Source organism: Palaemon carinicauda, chromosome 37 (assembly GCF_036898095.1).
Source record: "Palaemon carinicauda isolate YSFRI2023 chromosome 37, ASM3689809v2, whole genome shotgun sequence".
In the NCBI taxonomy this organism is placed as follows: Eukaryota; Metazoa; Arthropoda; class Malacostraca; order Decapoda; family Palaemonidae; genus Palaemon; species Palaemon carinicauda.
In genome coordinates this window covers 47,670,463-47,686,586 of record NC_090761.1, presented here as the reverse complement: position 1 = coordinate 47,686,586, position 16,124 = coordinate 47,670,463, and the positions used below count along the sequence as shown (strand labels likewise).

General features: G+C 50.6%; 1 protein-coding gene across 4 annotated transcripts in view; it reads right to left on the bottom strand.

The window, feature by feature from the left end:
- Positions 1–16,124, bottom strand: part of LOC137629641 (uncharacterized) — a 72,221-nt gene that overhangs the window by 25,349 nt on the left and 30,748 nt on the right. For all 4 annotated transcript variants that reach the window (XM_068361161.1, XM_068361162.1, XM_068361159.1 and 1 more), the window contains exon 3: positions 3,156–3,378. In XM_068361161.1, the coding sequence (XP_068217262.1) occupies positions 3,156–3,378 (223 nt within the window). The remainder of the gene's footprint in view (positions 1–3,155; positions 3,379–16,124) is intronic.

Sequence of the window (16,124 nt, the reverse complement as noted above, 5' to 3'; positions counted from 1 at the left end):
ATGCTTAAAGTAGCAGTCAAGAGCACTTACAGAACCCTAAAGTAGCTAATCAAGATTGACAGTTACAGCTCTACGGCTCGCGATCTAGGATGAAAGAATCATGGAATCGAGAACTGATGGATTCTGTGTTTTAGATAGAAGCTCAGGGACAAAGGGGGATGAAACCTATCCTTGGCATTTAGTGTAAATGATGGTAAAGGAGAGCCCATGAAGCTTGCTAACTCACTTGTCGGAAGCTAAGGCACATAAGCAATACCTTTCAGGGAAGGTTTCTGTATGAGGTCAACCTCAAAAGTTCAAAGATGTCCTTGTAAGGGACTGCAAGACCTTATAATGACCAAGGGTGGTGGTCTCTACCTCTCTTGGAGGACAGGACTGCTCTAAACTCATGAGCATGGAGAGCTCTGCTGAAGGAGAAATAACAACTTCTACTGGCCTACATATCTGGCTTTAAGGCTGTGGTGGCCTTTCACCGCTGATAACAAGCAGAGCTTCTATCTTCGAAGGTAAAGAAAAAATTCAGCTAACCATGGCATAGAGACTCTGAGAGAAGAAAGCCCTCTCCCCAACCACAGATGACCCACTTAGTTTGGCATAAGAGTCAATGATTCCCGGAAGTATCCTGGGATCTTTCGTGTAATTTCACGTGAAAAGTCTGTCTCACGAGATGCTGGATAACCTCCAAGCGTGAAGTTGAAGTCATTTCACCAAGCAATGGGATCTATCAGCGTGTGCTTGGCAGAACAAGTCAGACAAGAGAAGGTAATACCCTCAGTCTCTATCAGGAGTAGTAGTAGGTTCAGGTACCATTCTCCTTTGAACCGACTTGGGCATTATTTAGTCATACACAGTTGGGAATGGACTGGACTCTATTCAAGATACTCCTTATCAGGCAGATGCTGGAAGGCATCCTCGAACGATGCTTCCGGGTCTGGCTTTGGTGAGCAAAATATCAGAAGCTTACTATAAGGGAGGTTATGAAAGGATGCAAAGACTACTCTGGGCCAACGATCTGAATTCTCTTGCTCAAATTGTCCACCACCAATGTTCTTTTGCCTGGAATCAAGCAAGCTGTTATAGTGGTTGGGTCGAGCATTGCCCACTCATGTATCTCTACAGTGACCGGGCAAAGTTGCAGAGAAGCAGTACCGGCTTGTTTGTAACCTATGACTACGGTAGTACATACATATATATACCAGGGCACTTTCCCCAATTTTGGGGGGTAGCCGACATCAACAAATGAAACAAAAACAAAAAGGGGACCTCTACTCTCTACGTTCCTCCCAGCCTGACAAGGGATTCAACCGAGTTCAGCTGGTACTGCTAAGGGGCCACAGCCCACCATCCCCCGTTATCCACCACAGATGAAGCTTCATAATGTTGAATCCCCTACTGCTGCTACCTCCGCGGTCATCTAAGGCACCGGAGGAAGCAGCAGGGGCTACTGGAACTGCGTCACAATCGCTCGCCATTCATTCCTATTTCTAGCAAGCTCTCTTGCCTCTCTCACATCTATCCTACTATCACCCAGAGCTTTCTTCACTCCATCCATCCACCCAAACCTTGGTAGTGCTGTCACTTATTCACACCATCAAGTAACTAGTCAAGTGTTGGAATATGAGATGAGCTACTTGAAGCCCCAACCCCAACATTTTGAAATAGAATTGACATACCTGAACTGTCCCTTGTACAGACTCTAGGGGTTATAGGAGTAGAGCGAAACCAACAAAGATCCAGTACATGTGTTAGCAGGGAGGCAAGCCCTTCAAAGTGTTCATCATTCCAGATCGAGTCTTAGACCCTCCCCTATCGGAACTAATGACAGAAGAGGGTCGCTGCCTTGTGACCAGTGTCTCTTCAGTTTCCAATGAAGGGACTGCAGACTGATATGACTGTTTGAAATGAGACGTTACAGGAGGGCAGATTTTCCAGCCTATTCTACCAAAGCTATGCTGCCAGATGGAGCTGAATAAGAAGGAAAGCCATCTCTTGAGAGTGTGCTAGTTTGTTGCGAGGTAGGAAGACGCTTCCCACAACAGTTTGGGCACTATGCCGATTCCTCAAGAATCCGCGGCCAAATAATGGAGGGTAGGAGGAACTACTTGGTCAAAATCCTTGATAAAGTCTTGGTCACCATCCTCCTTTACCTTGTCCTGGGTTAGAATTGAGAATGAAGGATCAGACAGGGAAAGATCTGGACTAGAAAGGGGGAATTCTAAACCTCTACTCTCTTCCAAAGGTGAAGCATTCGATGGAGAGCGAATGTGTTTATCCTTTCGTCGGCTTGGAATTTTCCCATGAGAAGGATGACCACTCTCTACACAAAAACAAGAAGACTCTAATGAAAATCTATGTCCTTGGCAAATAAGACATAACAGATGAAGATCACAAGACTCCTCGATACTAGGACAAGTACAGTAAGAAAACTGGCACCCAGTAGCCGACATAAAATCACTTCGGCGGCCACAAGACTAATAAGTTATCAACCACGAGCAACATCATACCATCCTAAAGGTACAAGGGAGGGTGATGCAGCCATACCAGGCTGCCAAACCCTCAATTCTTCAATCAGGCATAACTGGCTTTGCCAGAAGCAGCCCCATTATATGACTAAGCTTGTTTCCATGTAGGAACAAATTATTATCATTGATGTTTTATTTAAGCTATTATATAAAACATAACCAGCTTATTTTGGGAGGGTAAGTAAGATCTTGCTTAAGCAATACAAAATTTGTGACATGAACTCTAATACTATCTGTACCCAATCAATACTGGATTTGTAGTTACTCCAAGTTTTCATAGTCTGAAAAACTTCATACTCGAGTCTTAAGAATGTATATGAAGGTAGGGTTTTCTAAATCTACTTTAAGACCTATAAAAAAAATCTCCTTTCGCTTTGTCCTTTAATTCTGTAGCTTTCAATTTCATTTAGAGAAACATCCTTGTCTTTTCAGCAGAAATTCTTAAGGCTCTCAAAGTACAGTATTTAATCCTTCCGCCTACAAATAATATGGTGATACTTTAGTAACATATATTTGGGCTTAACATTTAGAGTATATCTTTTTCTCCCTCTTACTTTTTTTATGTACCACTATTAGAATTCTGGTCAGAATCCACCTGAATAAACAAACATGATACAAATATTGATAACTCACCTGTCAATTCTACTGAAAAAGCTGACATCTGCACCGTTCCTGGAACGAACCGGCGTCTTTTCATTTTTACTAGCGGAAACTGATGGGGAATGGCTCTGGACATGTGATATGAACGAATTCTTTTTAAGTACGAGTTCTGAGCAGAAAGGACAGTGGAAGTGGCTTTGACCTTTGGCATTTTCCTCATTTAAGCAAAGCAAAGAGCAAATAGAAATTTTGTAACCTGAAAGAGAAATTTGAGATTACTTTATACATACATACATATACCAAGGCACTTCCCCCAATTTTGGGAGGTAGCCGACATCAACAATGAAACAACAACAAAAAAGGGGAACTCTACTCTCTACGTTCCTCCCAGCCTAACAAGGGACTCAACCGAGTTCAGCTGGTACTGCTAGGGTGCCACAGCCCACCCTCCCACATTATCCACTACAGATGAAGCTTCATAATGCTGAATCCCCTACTGCTGCTACCCCCGCGGTAATCTAAGGCATCGGAGGCAGGAACTTTATAATATAATTAATCAAAATCAAAGAAAATGGAATTATGTTATTTTCATTAGTAAAATGACAAATTCGAAGATAATTTGTATTTTTCCTAACCATACAAACCTTAGCTATTTACAAAGGGTTATTACTTTTAGCGTAGCTGAAATGGCGAGCCATTAGAATTTAACGAGGGTGTATTACCCCCGCGCTAGTTAGCGGGGGGGTAGGGGAGTGGTAGCTAGCTACCCCTCCTCCCCCTCACACACAGGTGAATACTCACTTTCACTTAGAGGTAGGACTTGTCTTGGGGGACAGGGCTGGCGGGCAAATATGTGTAAATAGCTAAGGTTTGTATGGTTAGGAAAAATACAAATTATCTTCGAATTTGTCATTTGTTCCGTAACCGAAATACAAACCACGCTATTTACAAAGGGTGACTTATCCCTTAGGAAGGGTGGAAAGTCCCCAGCCATACTGGCTTTGGCTTTACCCGGGGACTCAGAATCCGAGTGAGTCGCACTCGAGAAAAGGAGTCCCTGCACCTCACAAGTTCCTTGCACCGCAAGGAACCATGTGGCCTACGTAAGCTTGTGTGTGAAGGAAGAAGTGTGACCCGTCCTAGGCAGTTGACCTGGAGTTCCAGAAGGAACTCTGGGTTAGGACGTTCCCAATACCACCTCGTCAGGGTATGGGGGACGCGACAGTATTGACTCAATACTCGGAACACAAGGAAGCATGGTTTACCTGCAGAGGTTCGAGGTCAGCTATGCAGAGACCAGGATGCTGCTTCCCCGTAGAGGGGATGATGAAGAAAGAAGTAAGGGCCAGACATACTTCTTTCGTTCATGCAGACTAAAACCTGATAACAATGCCCTCAACCTTCTGCTACCTGTCCAAAAAGGAGCCTGAGGTTAGACCAGCTGTTGTGTAGCCACCACAGAGCGATAGAAAACGTATCGAGACTCCTGTGGGTCACGCCCTGCAGGAAGCGGGCTGCGAAGGTCATCAGACGCTTCCAGACTCCAGCTTGTAGCACCTGCGTCACAGAGTAGTATTACTCGAAGGCGAGGGACGTTGCGATGTATCCAACATCGTGCTGTAGGGCGACGTGACGGGGGAGGGTCTGAAGACAGGTCGAGATGAATGTCCTTGAGTCCGGGCTGAAGAGGTATACTGGTGACTCTCCCCCCATGTCCTCCTTGTGTTCCCAAATCGGCTGCAACTGAGGCCAAACTGCAGCTGTTCCCAGCGCTAACCTCTCGATTCCTGTACTGGCAAGAAAGAGAAGGTCTTGGGACATCAGACACAGAATGGAGACTCAAAATCTTGAATGAATCGGACCGAAGGGTCGGGACCCTCAGATTCTGAGTCTAGCCAACAACTCAGGAGCGAGCCTGAATGTTGCCTTCTCCTCTTCCTTAGAAAGGGGGGGAGTAGTAAGAGACCAAGAAGATTGCTTACACACTGGCCGTGGCCAGAGTGAGCAGAAGACCCAAGGCGGAATACAATCCGAGGCCTGTCGTAAAAGGGTCTTGAGAAGATCTCTTAAAGGACTAAAAGTCCGAGCCATGCTCCAAGTCGGAGGTCTTCCTCCGACTAGGGCAGGGACGATCGTAGCTTCGCATGAGCGAGGATAGATCCAGCGGGCAGGAAAAAGTTATTCCTTTAAGCCTGAAGGTCAGGGAAAGGCTGAGCGACAGGCTTCATTGCCAAGAGCGGAAAGGAGTTTCCTCCCGCCGAAAGGCAATAAGACCGTTATTGCTGGAGAAGAGGCCTCACGGGAAGAGGTATATCTCCCACGGCACCAACCACCTTAGACTCTTCACTTTGCCTGGGAGACCCCTGTGGATGACTATCGCAGATGACGCGACCTCCGTACCGCGACTGTAGCGGGTTGTCTCTTCTAGAGGAGGAAGCGTAGTGTCTCCAGGCATGAAGCCGAAGCGACGCCCCGGTTCGGGAGAGATGTCGCAGTGTGGTTGCTTGAGTAGTCTGCGCCGTGGGAGAAGCTCTCCCGGGAGTTCCGTCAGGGGAAGCAGAGGGTCCAGAAACCGTTCTGCGCATAGTCCCAGTGGAGCTCTCCCATTGAAAGGTTGACAGACAACCTGGTTTTGTTGAGACCCATTGTCCGCAGACAAAAAGGAGGGAAGACGCAGGCGTCGAAGTTGTCCCACCATCACCGGAATGCATCTTGCCAGAGTCTCGGGGTCTGAGACTGGGGGGAAAACTAGCGGAAGCTTGAGGTTCCAAGCTGTCGCGATCAGGTCCCCCAGACCAGCACTTGCTGGTTACCCAAGGTCAAAGACCCTTAGGTACACTCTCTCTATGAGGCTCTGCTCGGATAGTCTGAGAGAAACATTCCCCTGCCTGGAATGAGAGAGCCGATGGTGGAATTGAGAGAATCTCAATCATCCCGGTATCTCTACTGCAAGATGTGAAGGTGTGAAAATGCGTCCCCTGCTGGTTAGCATGAAGTCGACACGCAACGGGGCGACTTGGCAGGAGCGGTAGGATCTGAAGAGGGGCCAGACTAAGGCCCTTAAGCCTGCCTGAATGATGGAGAGGTATCCTTCAGGTCTTGACCATAGGCCTGGACCGGAACATGCCCCCCCCCCCTTTCCTTTGACGAGTCCGAGAACCGCATCAAGAATGTGGGGAAAGGACGAGAATATCCACTACCATCAAGAGGCTCCATAGGTCAACACCCATTGCAGGTTTAATAGTTCCGCTGGTCCCATAGGGCCAGGGAGTCCGGTTAAACATTGCCTGAAGCCACCGGAACTTGGATCGCCCCACATGGAACTTATCCTGAGGCGACCGTTCGGACTATAAACGGGTCAATGAGGAAAGAAGAACTAGGAAACGTTCCAAGGTAGGGCTGAAAACTCTGCTTGACTGAGAACAGGTACTGCGACTCTCCTCAGTCTTGCCACAGTCAACCGAAAGGAAGGCTCGGAGGATGTGGTAACAGAATCTGGCGTCCCCAGGTGGTCACCCATCCAAGTACCGACGTTGCTTAACCTCGCTGGACGGACGAGAAGCGGGGTTTCCAACGTGGTAAGGCGGTTGACTCAATATCATGGCCAGATACTCCAGATGTTGAGGCAGAGGAAGAGAAGGCTCCAAGCAAAATACCATGAGCCCACACTCATGGTCAGCATTCGGAAGCTTTTCCCGGCGCTGAAGAAGGTCGAAACCCGAGCCTACCGGAGTTGACCAGCCCTCCAAACAGCAGAGGAGGCGAAAGTCTGCACCTGAGCGGCCAAAAGGAAGGCAGGGAGAGTTCTCTGGGGAAACACACCTGCTATGCCACGGCGGGATAGCCACACTGCATCATAAGCAGGAATACTTGCAGTTTAGGCTGAATTCGACAAGCACCCTGGAAGATGGATGGAATGGAAACTGAAAGTACCCGTCCTTCCGATCCAGGGTTAAAGGAGTCCTGTCGCCTCGTTACCAGTCTGATCGATTCTGCTGGTCTACGCTGGCCGAAGTTTGTTCGACAAACTTGATCAGGGCTGAGAGGTCGACTATGGACATCCCCTCTCAGATCCTTCCTTACAAGAAAGGATCGACTGAGGGGGCCGGGGGTGAAGCCGTCGATGATCCTAAGGAAGACCTTCGCCTAAGGTATGGATCATTCTGCCCAACCGGGCAACTCTGCTGATGCTATGGCATAGAGGTTCAGAGACACTGAATTCGCTGACAGAGACGGCAGGCGCGATATCCTTGGCTACTCACAGAGATTGTGCGGGAATGGGCATCGGGAAGCTGTCATTCGGATGAGTAACCTTAAGCATCCTCCCAGCGAAAAAACCTGCAATCCTAGAGTTCGTGAACTCCTTTTAGGACTATGCCCTCCCCCGGGGAAGTCTCCCGTGCCATCTGTTCCTGACAGGAGGAAACTGCAATTGGACACCTTGTCCCAGTTGTCGTAGCCGATAACTTAGGCCGACGTGGTTGAAAGAAAAGGGAGCTGGAGCCCTGCAGAGTCTGGAAGAAAGCGCCTTGGAGGAGTGAAACCGGAAGTCGATTTACTCCGCACAGCAGATGTTTAAGTCTCTGTCCTTGGGCAAAGACAAAACTCTTCTCAAGGATGGAAGGGTGTCTGAGGTCGTTGACCTCCACAGATGAGACACCCGAAGGAAGCCTTCAGTCAGTGCGTCCAGATGGTACAACATCGAGCTTGTCCGCAAGTAGATACTTAACGACGAAAGGCCAAGGTGCCTGAGCTCGAGAGGAGGAAAGTACCCTTGATCTTCCTGTAGCTTCCTTGAACCAAACCTCGGGCCGTAACCGAGGAGGGAAAGAACCTGGTAAGCTCCCAGAGGAAGAGGTAAGCAGTCACCCCTTGTCCGATGGAGAAATCTTCAACGGAAAGCCCCCCCGCCAAAAATCCTTCCAGGGCGGGAGAAGGAGAGAGTACTCGTGCAGGAGTGGGGACCCTCGAGACCGACCTCTTGGGAACCAACTTCGCCCTGGGGGAAGTCACCACGAAGTCCACTCCTCTCTTTCTCTTCAGCGTAGGAGAGACAGCCGCTGGTTTGTTACCCTGGCCGGTGAGTGCTGGTTTCCTAACCCTCATTAACGCCCGTGCCAGCGGATCAAACCATGTCTGCTGCTCCAAGGACACAGAGTCCGAAATCCTCGCTAAGGTGAAAGGGATCGGGCGATCCTTTGGAGAGGACACGACGGTTCCTGCCTGAAAAGAAGGTGGGAAGAATGCTGTACTGACCTGTCTTCGTCCTGCACTACCAACCTGTGCTTGGATGGAGGTGATCCCGAGTGCCGCCTAGGAGCAGGCGTCCCTGCTGCTACCACCGGCTGTGGAATTCGCCGCGAACTATGGTCGCGCGAGGGCGAACGGTCGCGCAAAGGCGAATGGTCGCGCGGGCGCACAGGCGAGTGGTCGCGCGGGCGCGCAGGCGAGCGGTCGCGCGGGCGCGCAGGCGAGCGGTCGCGCGGGCGCGCAGGCGAGCGATCGCGCGGGCGCGCAGGCGAGCGATCGCGCGGGCGCGCAGGCGAGCGATCGCGCGGGCGCGCAGGCGAGCGATCGCGCGGGCGAGCGATCGCGCGGGCGAGCGATCGCGCGGGGCGCGCGATCGCGCGGGCGAATGGGCGTGACGGCGAGGGATCGTGCTGCCGCGTAGGTGAAGAAGATCGCTGGCGGTAAGCGATGGCGAGCAGCATGTGTAGGTGAATGATCGCGTGATAGGGTGCGATGGTGATCAGCATCCGCAAGAGGGCGAGCGTTCAGGGTTGTGCGATGAGGAGCAGCATGCGTAAGCGGGCAATCGTGCAGGGTTGTGCGATGGCGAGCAGCATGTGTAGGTGAATGATCGCGTGAAAGGGTGCGATGGTGATCAGCATCTGCAGGAGGGCGATCGTTCAGGGTGGTGCGATGAGGAGCAGCATGCGTAAGCGGGCAATCGTTCAGGGTTGTGCGATGGCAAGCAGCATGCGCAGGTGAATGATCGCGTGAAAGGGTGCGATGGTGATCAGCATCCGCAAGAGGGCGATCGTTCAGGGTTGTGCGATGAGGAGCAGCATGCGTAAGCGGGCAATCGTTCAGGGTTGTGCGATGGCGAGCAGCATGCGCAGGTGAATGATCGCGTGAAAGGGTGCGATGGTGATCAGCATCTGCAGGAGGGCGATCGTTCAGGGTGGTGCGATGAGGAGCAGCATGCGTAAGCGGGCAATCGTTCAGGGTTGTGCGATGGCGCGCAGTTGAGGGTCGCGCGATGGCGATCAGCATCCGCAGTTGAGGGTCGCGCGATGGCGATCAGCATCCGCAGTTGAGGGTCACGCGATGGCGATCAGCATCCGCAGTTGAGGGTCGCGCGATGGCGATCAGCATCTGCAGTTGAGGGTCGCGCGATGGCGATCAGCATCCGCAGTTGAGGGTCGCGCGATGGCGATCAGCATCCGCAGTTGAGGGTCGCGCGATGGCGATCAGCATCTGCAGTTGAGGGTCGCGCGATGGCGATCAGCATCCGCAGTTGAGCTAGTAGCTGGCGAACCATGTTCCTTCAGAAGTGTTGGAGAACGTTGGCGTGCCAGCTGTAACACACGTGGGCGATCCGGAGATCGCTGGCGAGCTGATGATCGCTGACGAGCTGACGATCGCTGGCGAGCTGATGATCGCTGACGAGCTGATGATCGCTGACGAGCTGATGATCGCTGACGAGCAGAAGGCTACGCGTGGAAGCCTGCGTAAAGAAGAGTCCTTGACCCCGACCTGAACCGAAGTTCTAGATCGCGAGGGCGAACGTGGGCGCACAGGGCACGTAACAGGAACCGCAGGGAAGATCATCTTGAAAGCGCTGACGAACAGGAGAGCGCTGACGAACAGAAGGGCGCGCAGGGAAACCCTGACACGCAAGGGAAGAACCCCCGTGGGGGCAACCCTTTGCCCCGAAGGGATCGTTGTCCGCCGGGAGACTGATGTCCGTCGGAAGACCGCTGTCCGTCGGGAAGACCGTTGTCCGTCGGGAAGACCGTTGCCCGTCGGAAGACGAGATTAGATGAAAACATGTTTACATATATATTGAGTAAAAGAAAAGTAAGCGAATAAGTAAAGACAAAACAGACAATGGCTGCCAAGCGAGGACCAAGACAGAGAGACGTCTGTCACAGTCCGAGCCAAAAGTGAAAGTGAGTATTCACCTGTGTGTGAGGGGGAGGAGGGGTAGCTAGCTACCACTCCCCTACCCCCCCGCTAACTAGCGCGGGGGTAATACACCCTCGTTAAATTCTAATGGCTCGCCATTTCAGCTACGCTAAAAGTAATAACCCTTTGTAAATAGCGTGGTTTGTATTTCGGTTACGGAACAAATAAATTTTTGAATATACTTACCCGATAATCATGTAGCTGTCAACTCCGTTGCCCGACAGAAATCTAAGGAGGGATACGCCAGCTATCACAATACTAGAAGGGGGTGTACTAACCAGCGCCACCTGTGGCCAGGTACTCAAGTACTTCTTGTTGACACCTCCTCAATTATTCCTCGGTCCCACTGGTTCTCTATGGGGAGGAAGGGAGGGTCAATTAAATCATGATTATCGGGTAAGTATATTCAAAAATTTATTTTACTAATGAAAATAACATTTTTCAATATTAAACTTACCCGATAATCATGTAGCTGATTCACACCCAGGGGGGTGGGTGAAAACCAGTGTACAAGATTAAAGGATAGCCAAGTATCCCCAAATTTCATATAACAGTTATCTCCAATAACAAATGAAATAATAAGTACCTGGTAAGGAAGTCGAATTGAACCGTTACTCTGCCTCTTTTTTAAGTTCGTCTTCCTTACTGAGCGCAGCGTTCCTCTTGGAGGCTGAATCAACCCAAGGTGCTAAAGTATATAGGGTTGCAACCCCTACTAAAGGACCTCTACACAACCTTTAACCTAAGCGCTTCTCAAGAATGAATTGACCACCCGCCAAATCAAAAGGATGCGGAAGGCTTCTTAGCCTACCGTAACAACCATAAAAACAACAATAAAAGAATTCAAGAGAAAAGATAAAAAAGGTTATGGGATTAAGGGAATGTAGTGGCTGAGCCCTCACCTACTACTGCACTCGCTGCTACGAATGGTCCCAGGGTGTAGCAGTTCTCGTAAAGAGACTGGACATCTTTCAGATAAAATGATGCAAACACTGACTTGCTCCTCCAATAGGTTGCATCCATTACACTCTGCAGAGAACGGTTTTTATTAAAGGCCATCGAAGTAGCTACGGCTCTTACTTCGTGGGTCCTTACCTTCAGCAATGCAAGGTCTTCCTCCTTTAAGTGAGAATGTGCTTCTCTGATCAGAAGCCTTATATAATACGAAAGCCCATTCTTGGACATGGGTCTCGAGGGTTTCCTGATGGCACACCATAAGGCTTCTGACTGTCCTCGGAGAGGTTTAGACCTCTTGAGATAATATTTGAGAGCTCTGACAGGGCAAAGAACTCTCTCAAGTTCGTTACCTACCATGTTGGAAAGGCTAGGTATCTCGAACGATCTAGGCCAAGGACGTGAAGGAAGTTCGTTCTTTGCTAGGAATCCAAGCTGGAAAGAACATGTAGCAGACTCGGTCGTGAAACCAATGTTCTTGCTGAAGGCATGAACCTCACTGACTCTCTTAGCTGTTGCCAGGCAAACGAGAAAAAGGGTCTTGAGGGTAAGGTCCTTGAATGAAGCTGACTGGAGAGGTTCGAACCTAGATGTCATAAGGAACCTTAAGACTACGTCTAGATTCCAGCCTGGAGTGGAAAGACGACGATCTTTAGACGTCTCAAAAGACTTAAGAATGTCTTGAAGGTCCTTGTTGGAAGACAGGTCCAAACCTCTATGGCGGAGAACTGAGGCCAACATACTCCTATATCCCTTAATCGTTGGAGCTGAAAGGGATCTCTCATTCCTAAGATGAAGCAGGAAGTCAGCTATTTGGGTCACAGAGGTATTGGTAGAGGATATCGAATTGGCTCTACACCAGCTTCGGAAGACCTCCCACTTAGACTGGTAGACCCTACGAGTGGAAACCCTTCTTGCTCTGGCAATAGCCCTGGCTGCCTCCTTCGAAAAGCCTCGAGCTCTAGCGAATCTTTCGACAGTCTGAAGGCAGTCAGTTGAAGAGCGTGGAGGTTTGGATGTAACCTGTCTACGTGAGGTTGACGTAGAAGGTCCACTCTTAGAGGTAGAGTCCTGGGGAAGTCTACTAGCCATTGTAGTACCTCTGTGAACCATTCTCTTGCAGGCCAAAGGGGAGCAACCAGCGTCAGCCGTGTCCCTTCGTGCGAGACGAATTTCTGCAGAACCTTGTTGATTATCTTGAACGGAGGGAATGCGTACAGGTCGAGATGGGACCAGTTCAGTAGAAAGGCATCCACATGAACTGCTGCAGGGTCTGGAACAGGAGAACAAAACAGAGGAAGTCTCTTGGTCATGGAGGTGGCAAACAGATCTATGGTAGGTTGACCCCACAAGGTCCAAAGTCTGTTGCACACACTCTTGTGGAGGGTCCATTCCGTGGGAATGACCTGATTCCTTCTGCTCAGACGATCTGCTGACACGTTCATATTGCCCTGGATGAACCTCGTGACTAGAGAGAGGTTTAGACTTCTTGACCAAATGAGGAGGTCCCTTGCGATCTCGTAAAGGCTCCTCGAATGGGTCCCTCCTTGCTTGGAGATGTAAGCCAAGGCTGTGGTGTTGTCCGAGTTCACCTCCACCACTTTGCCTAGCAGGAGGGACTTGAAGTTCAACAGGGCTAGATGAACTGCCAGCAGTTCCTTGCAGTTGATGTGGAGAGATCGTTGTTCCTCGTTCCACATTCCGGAGCATTCCTTTCCGTCCAAGGTTGCACCCCAGCCCGAGTCCGATGCATCTGAGAAGAGATGAAGATTGGGGGTCTGAATGGCCAAGGATAGACCCTCTCTGAGAAGGAGGTTGTGCTTCCACCACAGGAGAGTGGTCTTCATCTCTTGGTTGATAGGGATAGAGATTGCTTCTAGAGTCGAACTCTTGTCCCAATGAGCTGCTAGGTGGAATTGAAGAGGGCGGAGGTGGAGTCTGCCCAGCTCGACAAACAGGGCTAGGGACGAGAGAGTCCCTGTGAGACTCATCCACTGTCTCACTGAGCAACTGCTCCTCTTCAGCATGCTCATGATGCACTCTAGGGCTTGGCTTATCCTGGGGGCCGATGGAAAAGCCCGAAAACTCTGACTCTGAATCTCCATTCCCAGATACACGATGGATTGTGAGGGAATGAGTTGAGATTTTTCCAAATTGACTAATAGACCCAGGTCTCTGATAAGGTCTAAAGTCCAATGAAGATTCTCCAGACAACGACGACTCGAGGAGGCTCTCAACAGCCAGTCGTCTAGGTAGAGGGAGGCTCTGATGTTTGACAAGTGAAGGAATTTGGCTACATTCCTCATCAGAAGGGTAAAGACCATAGGAGCTGTGCTTAGGCCAAAACACAGGGCTTGGAATTGGTAGACGACCTTTCCGAAAACGAATCTTAGGAAAGGTTGGGAGTCTGGATGAATCGGAACGTGAAAATAAGCATCTTTCAAGTCCAATGAGACCATCCAGTCCTCCTGTCTGACCGCTGCTAAGACCGACTTGGTCGTCTCCATCGTGAACGTCAGCTTGGTGACATACTCGTTGAGAGCGCTGACGTCCAGCACAGGTCTCCAACCTCCTGTCTTCTTGGCCACAAGAAAGAGACGGTTGTAGAAGCCCGGGGATTGATGGTCCCGGACTATAACCACAGCCTTCTTCTGCACAAGAAGCGACACCTCCTGGTGCAAAGCTAGTCTCTTGTCCTCCTCTTTGTAGTTGGGAGAGAGGTTGATGGGCGAAGTGGTCAGAGGTGGTTGAAGGTAGAATGGAATCCTGTAACCGAACCTCAGCCAACTGACAGACTGCGCGTCTGCACCTCTCATCTCCCAAGCTCGCCAGAAGGTCTTGAGTCTGGCTCCCTACTGTCGTCTGGAGAAGCGGAGAGTCAGTGTTTTCCTTTGGATGGCTTGGATCCTTTCCTGGACTTGCCTCTGTAAGAGTCTGGACGGGAGCTTCCTCGGCTGGGGGCTCTACCACGAAAGGGCGGTATGAATCTAGTCGCAGGGGTATCAGCCACTGGGGAGCGGTAAGTCTTAGGGACTGAGGTGGAAGCCTTAGACTTACGAGCCGAAGAAGCTACAAGATCGTGCGTGTCCTTCTGTATCAAGGCAGCAGACAAATCTTTAATGAGCTCTTCGGGAAAAAATAAACTTCGAAAGAGGAGCAAACAGAAGTTGTGACCGTTGGCAAGGGGTAATGCTGGCGGAAAGGAAAGAACACAGCTGTTCTCTTTTCTTCAACACCCCTGATACAAACAAGGACGCTAGCTCGCCCGATCCATCTCTGATGGCCTTATCCATACAGGACATTAACAGCATGGCAGAATCTTTGTCCGTATGAGAGGTTTTCTTGCTGAGGGCCCCCAGGCACCAGTCGAGAAAATTAAACATTTCAAAAGCTCTAAACACCCCTTTAAGCAAGTGATCCAGGTCTGAGAAGCTCCAACACACTTTTGAGCGACTCATAGCAGATCTTCGAGGCGAGTCTACCAGACTTGAGAAGTCAGCCTGGGCAGAGGCAGGTACTCCCAAGCCTGGTGCTTCCCCTGTGGCATATCCAAACGCTCGCTTTCGAAGTGAGCTTCGTTGGAGGGAACATGAAGGAAGTCTTGCCAAGAAGTTGCTTAGACTGCAGCCACTCCCCTAAGATCCTAAAAGCCCTCTTGGAGGATCTAGCTAGGACAAGCTTGGTATAGGAAGACTGAGCTTGTTGCACTCCCAGCGAAAACTCAGATGGTGGAGAGCGGGGAATAGCTGAGACAAAATGGTCTGGATAAACCTCCCTGAGAAGAGCCAAGACCTTGCGAAAATCAAGAGACTGTGGAGAGAGCTTGGATTCGTCCACGTCCGAAGAGGGATCAAGGTGTGCCTCTTCATCATCCGAAAACCTCAACCCCAGAATGAGGCGACGGGATCGGATACGAATGCTGAACCGCAGAGTCAGAACGAGCAGGAACAACAACAGAGGTGGAAGGAGGAGGTGCAGCAAGTTCCTGTTCCTGTTCCTGTGGTATGAGTGGAGCGTGAAGAGACCGAGGCTGTGCAGAACAAGGTAAAGTTCCCGCAAGCAGAGATGTCTGAGGAGCAGGATCAGGGTGCACGGGTAGAGCTCGGTGCAACAGCTGAGGAGACTGACTCACAGGTGGAAGAGGTTGTTGTAACCTCCACCGAGAGTTGCACCGCCGGTGGAGCAGCCAGGGGAGGAGGAGGAAGAGTGGAGTAATCCTCCTGATCCCAAACCGAAGGTTGCCTTAAAGAAGGCTGATGCTGAACAACACTGGGAACAGTGAACACAGAAAGTGGTTCAACATCGTACGCCTGGCAGATGGAGCTGCGACTGGGTGCAGCGAGTGCAGGCGGGTGCAGCACAGGCTGAACGGGTGCAGGAGGTTGGTGCACCACCGGTGCAGGCGGGTGCAGCATAGGCTGAACGGGTGCAGGAGGTTGGTGCACCACCGGTGCATGGCGGGTGCAGCACAGGCTGAACGGGTGCAGGAGGTTGGTGCACCACCGGTGCAGGCGGGTGCAGCACAGGCTGAACGGGTGCAGGAGGTGCAACACTCTCAGCACGACACTCCACGCATCAGGTCCGAAAGCTGAGCTTGCATGGACTGAAGCATAGACCACTTGGGATCAGCAGAGACAGTAGCAGACTGAGGTAAAGCCATAACAGTGGTTGCACCACCGGTGCAGCTCTGTTGTACCTTACTCCTCTTGGGCGGAGTACAGTCGCTAGATGACTGAGGCGAGTCAGAGCTGAGCCAACGACTGCAACCTGGCTGAGCACTCGAGGGTTGGACTCTGCGTTTAAGCGGTCTAGAGACCTGAGACCAACGTTTCTTCCCCGAGAGAAGATCAGCGGACG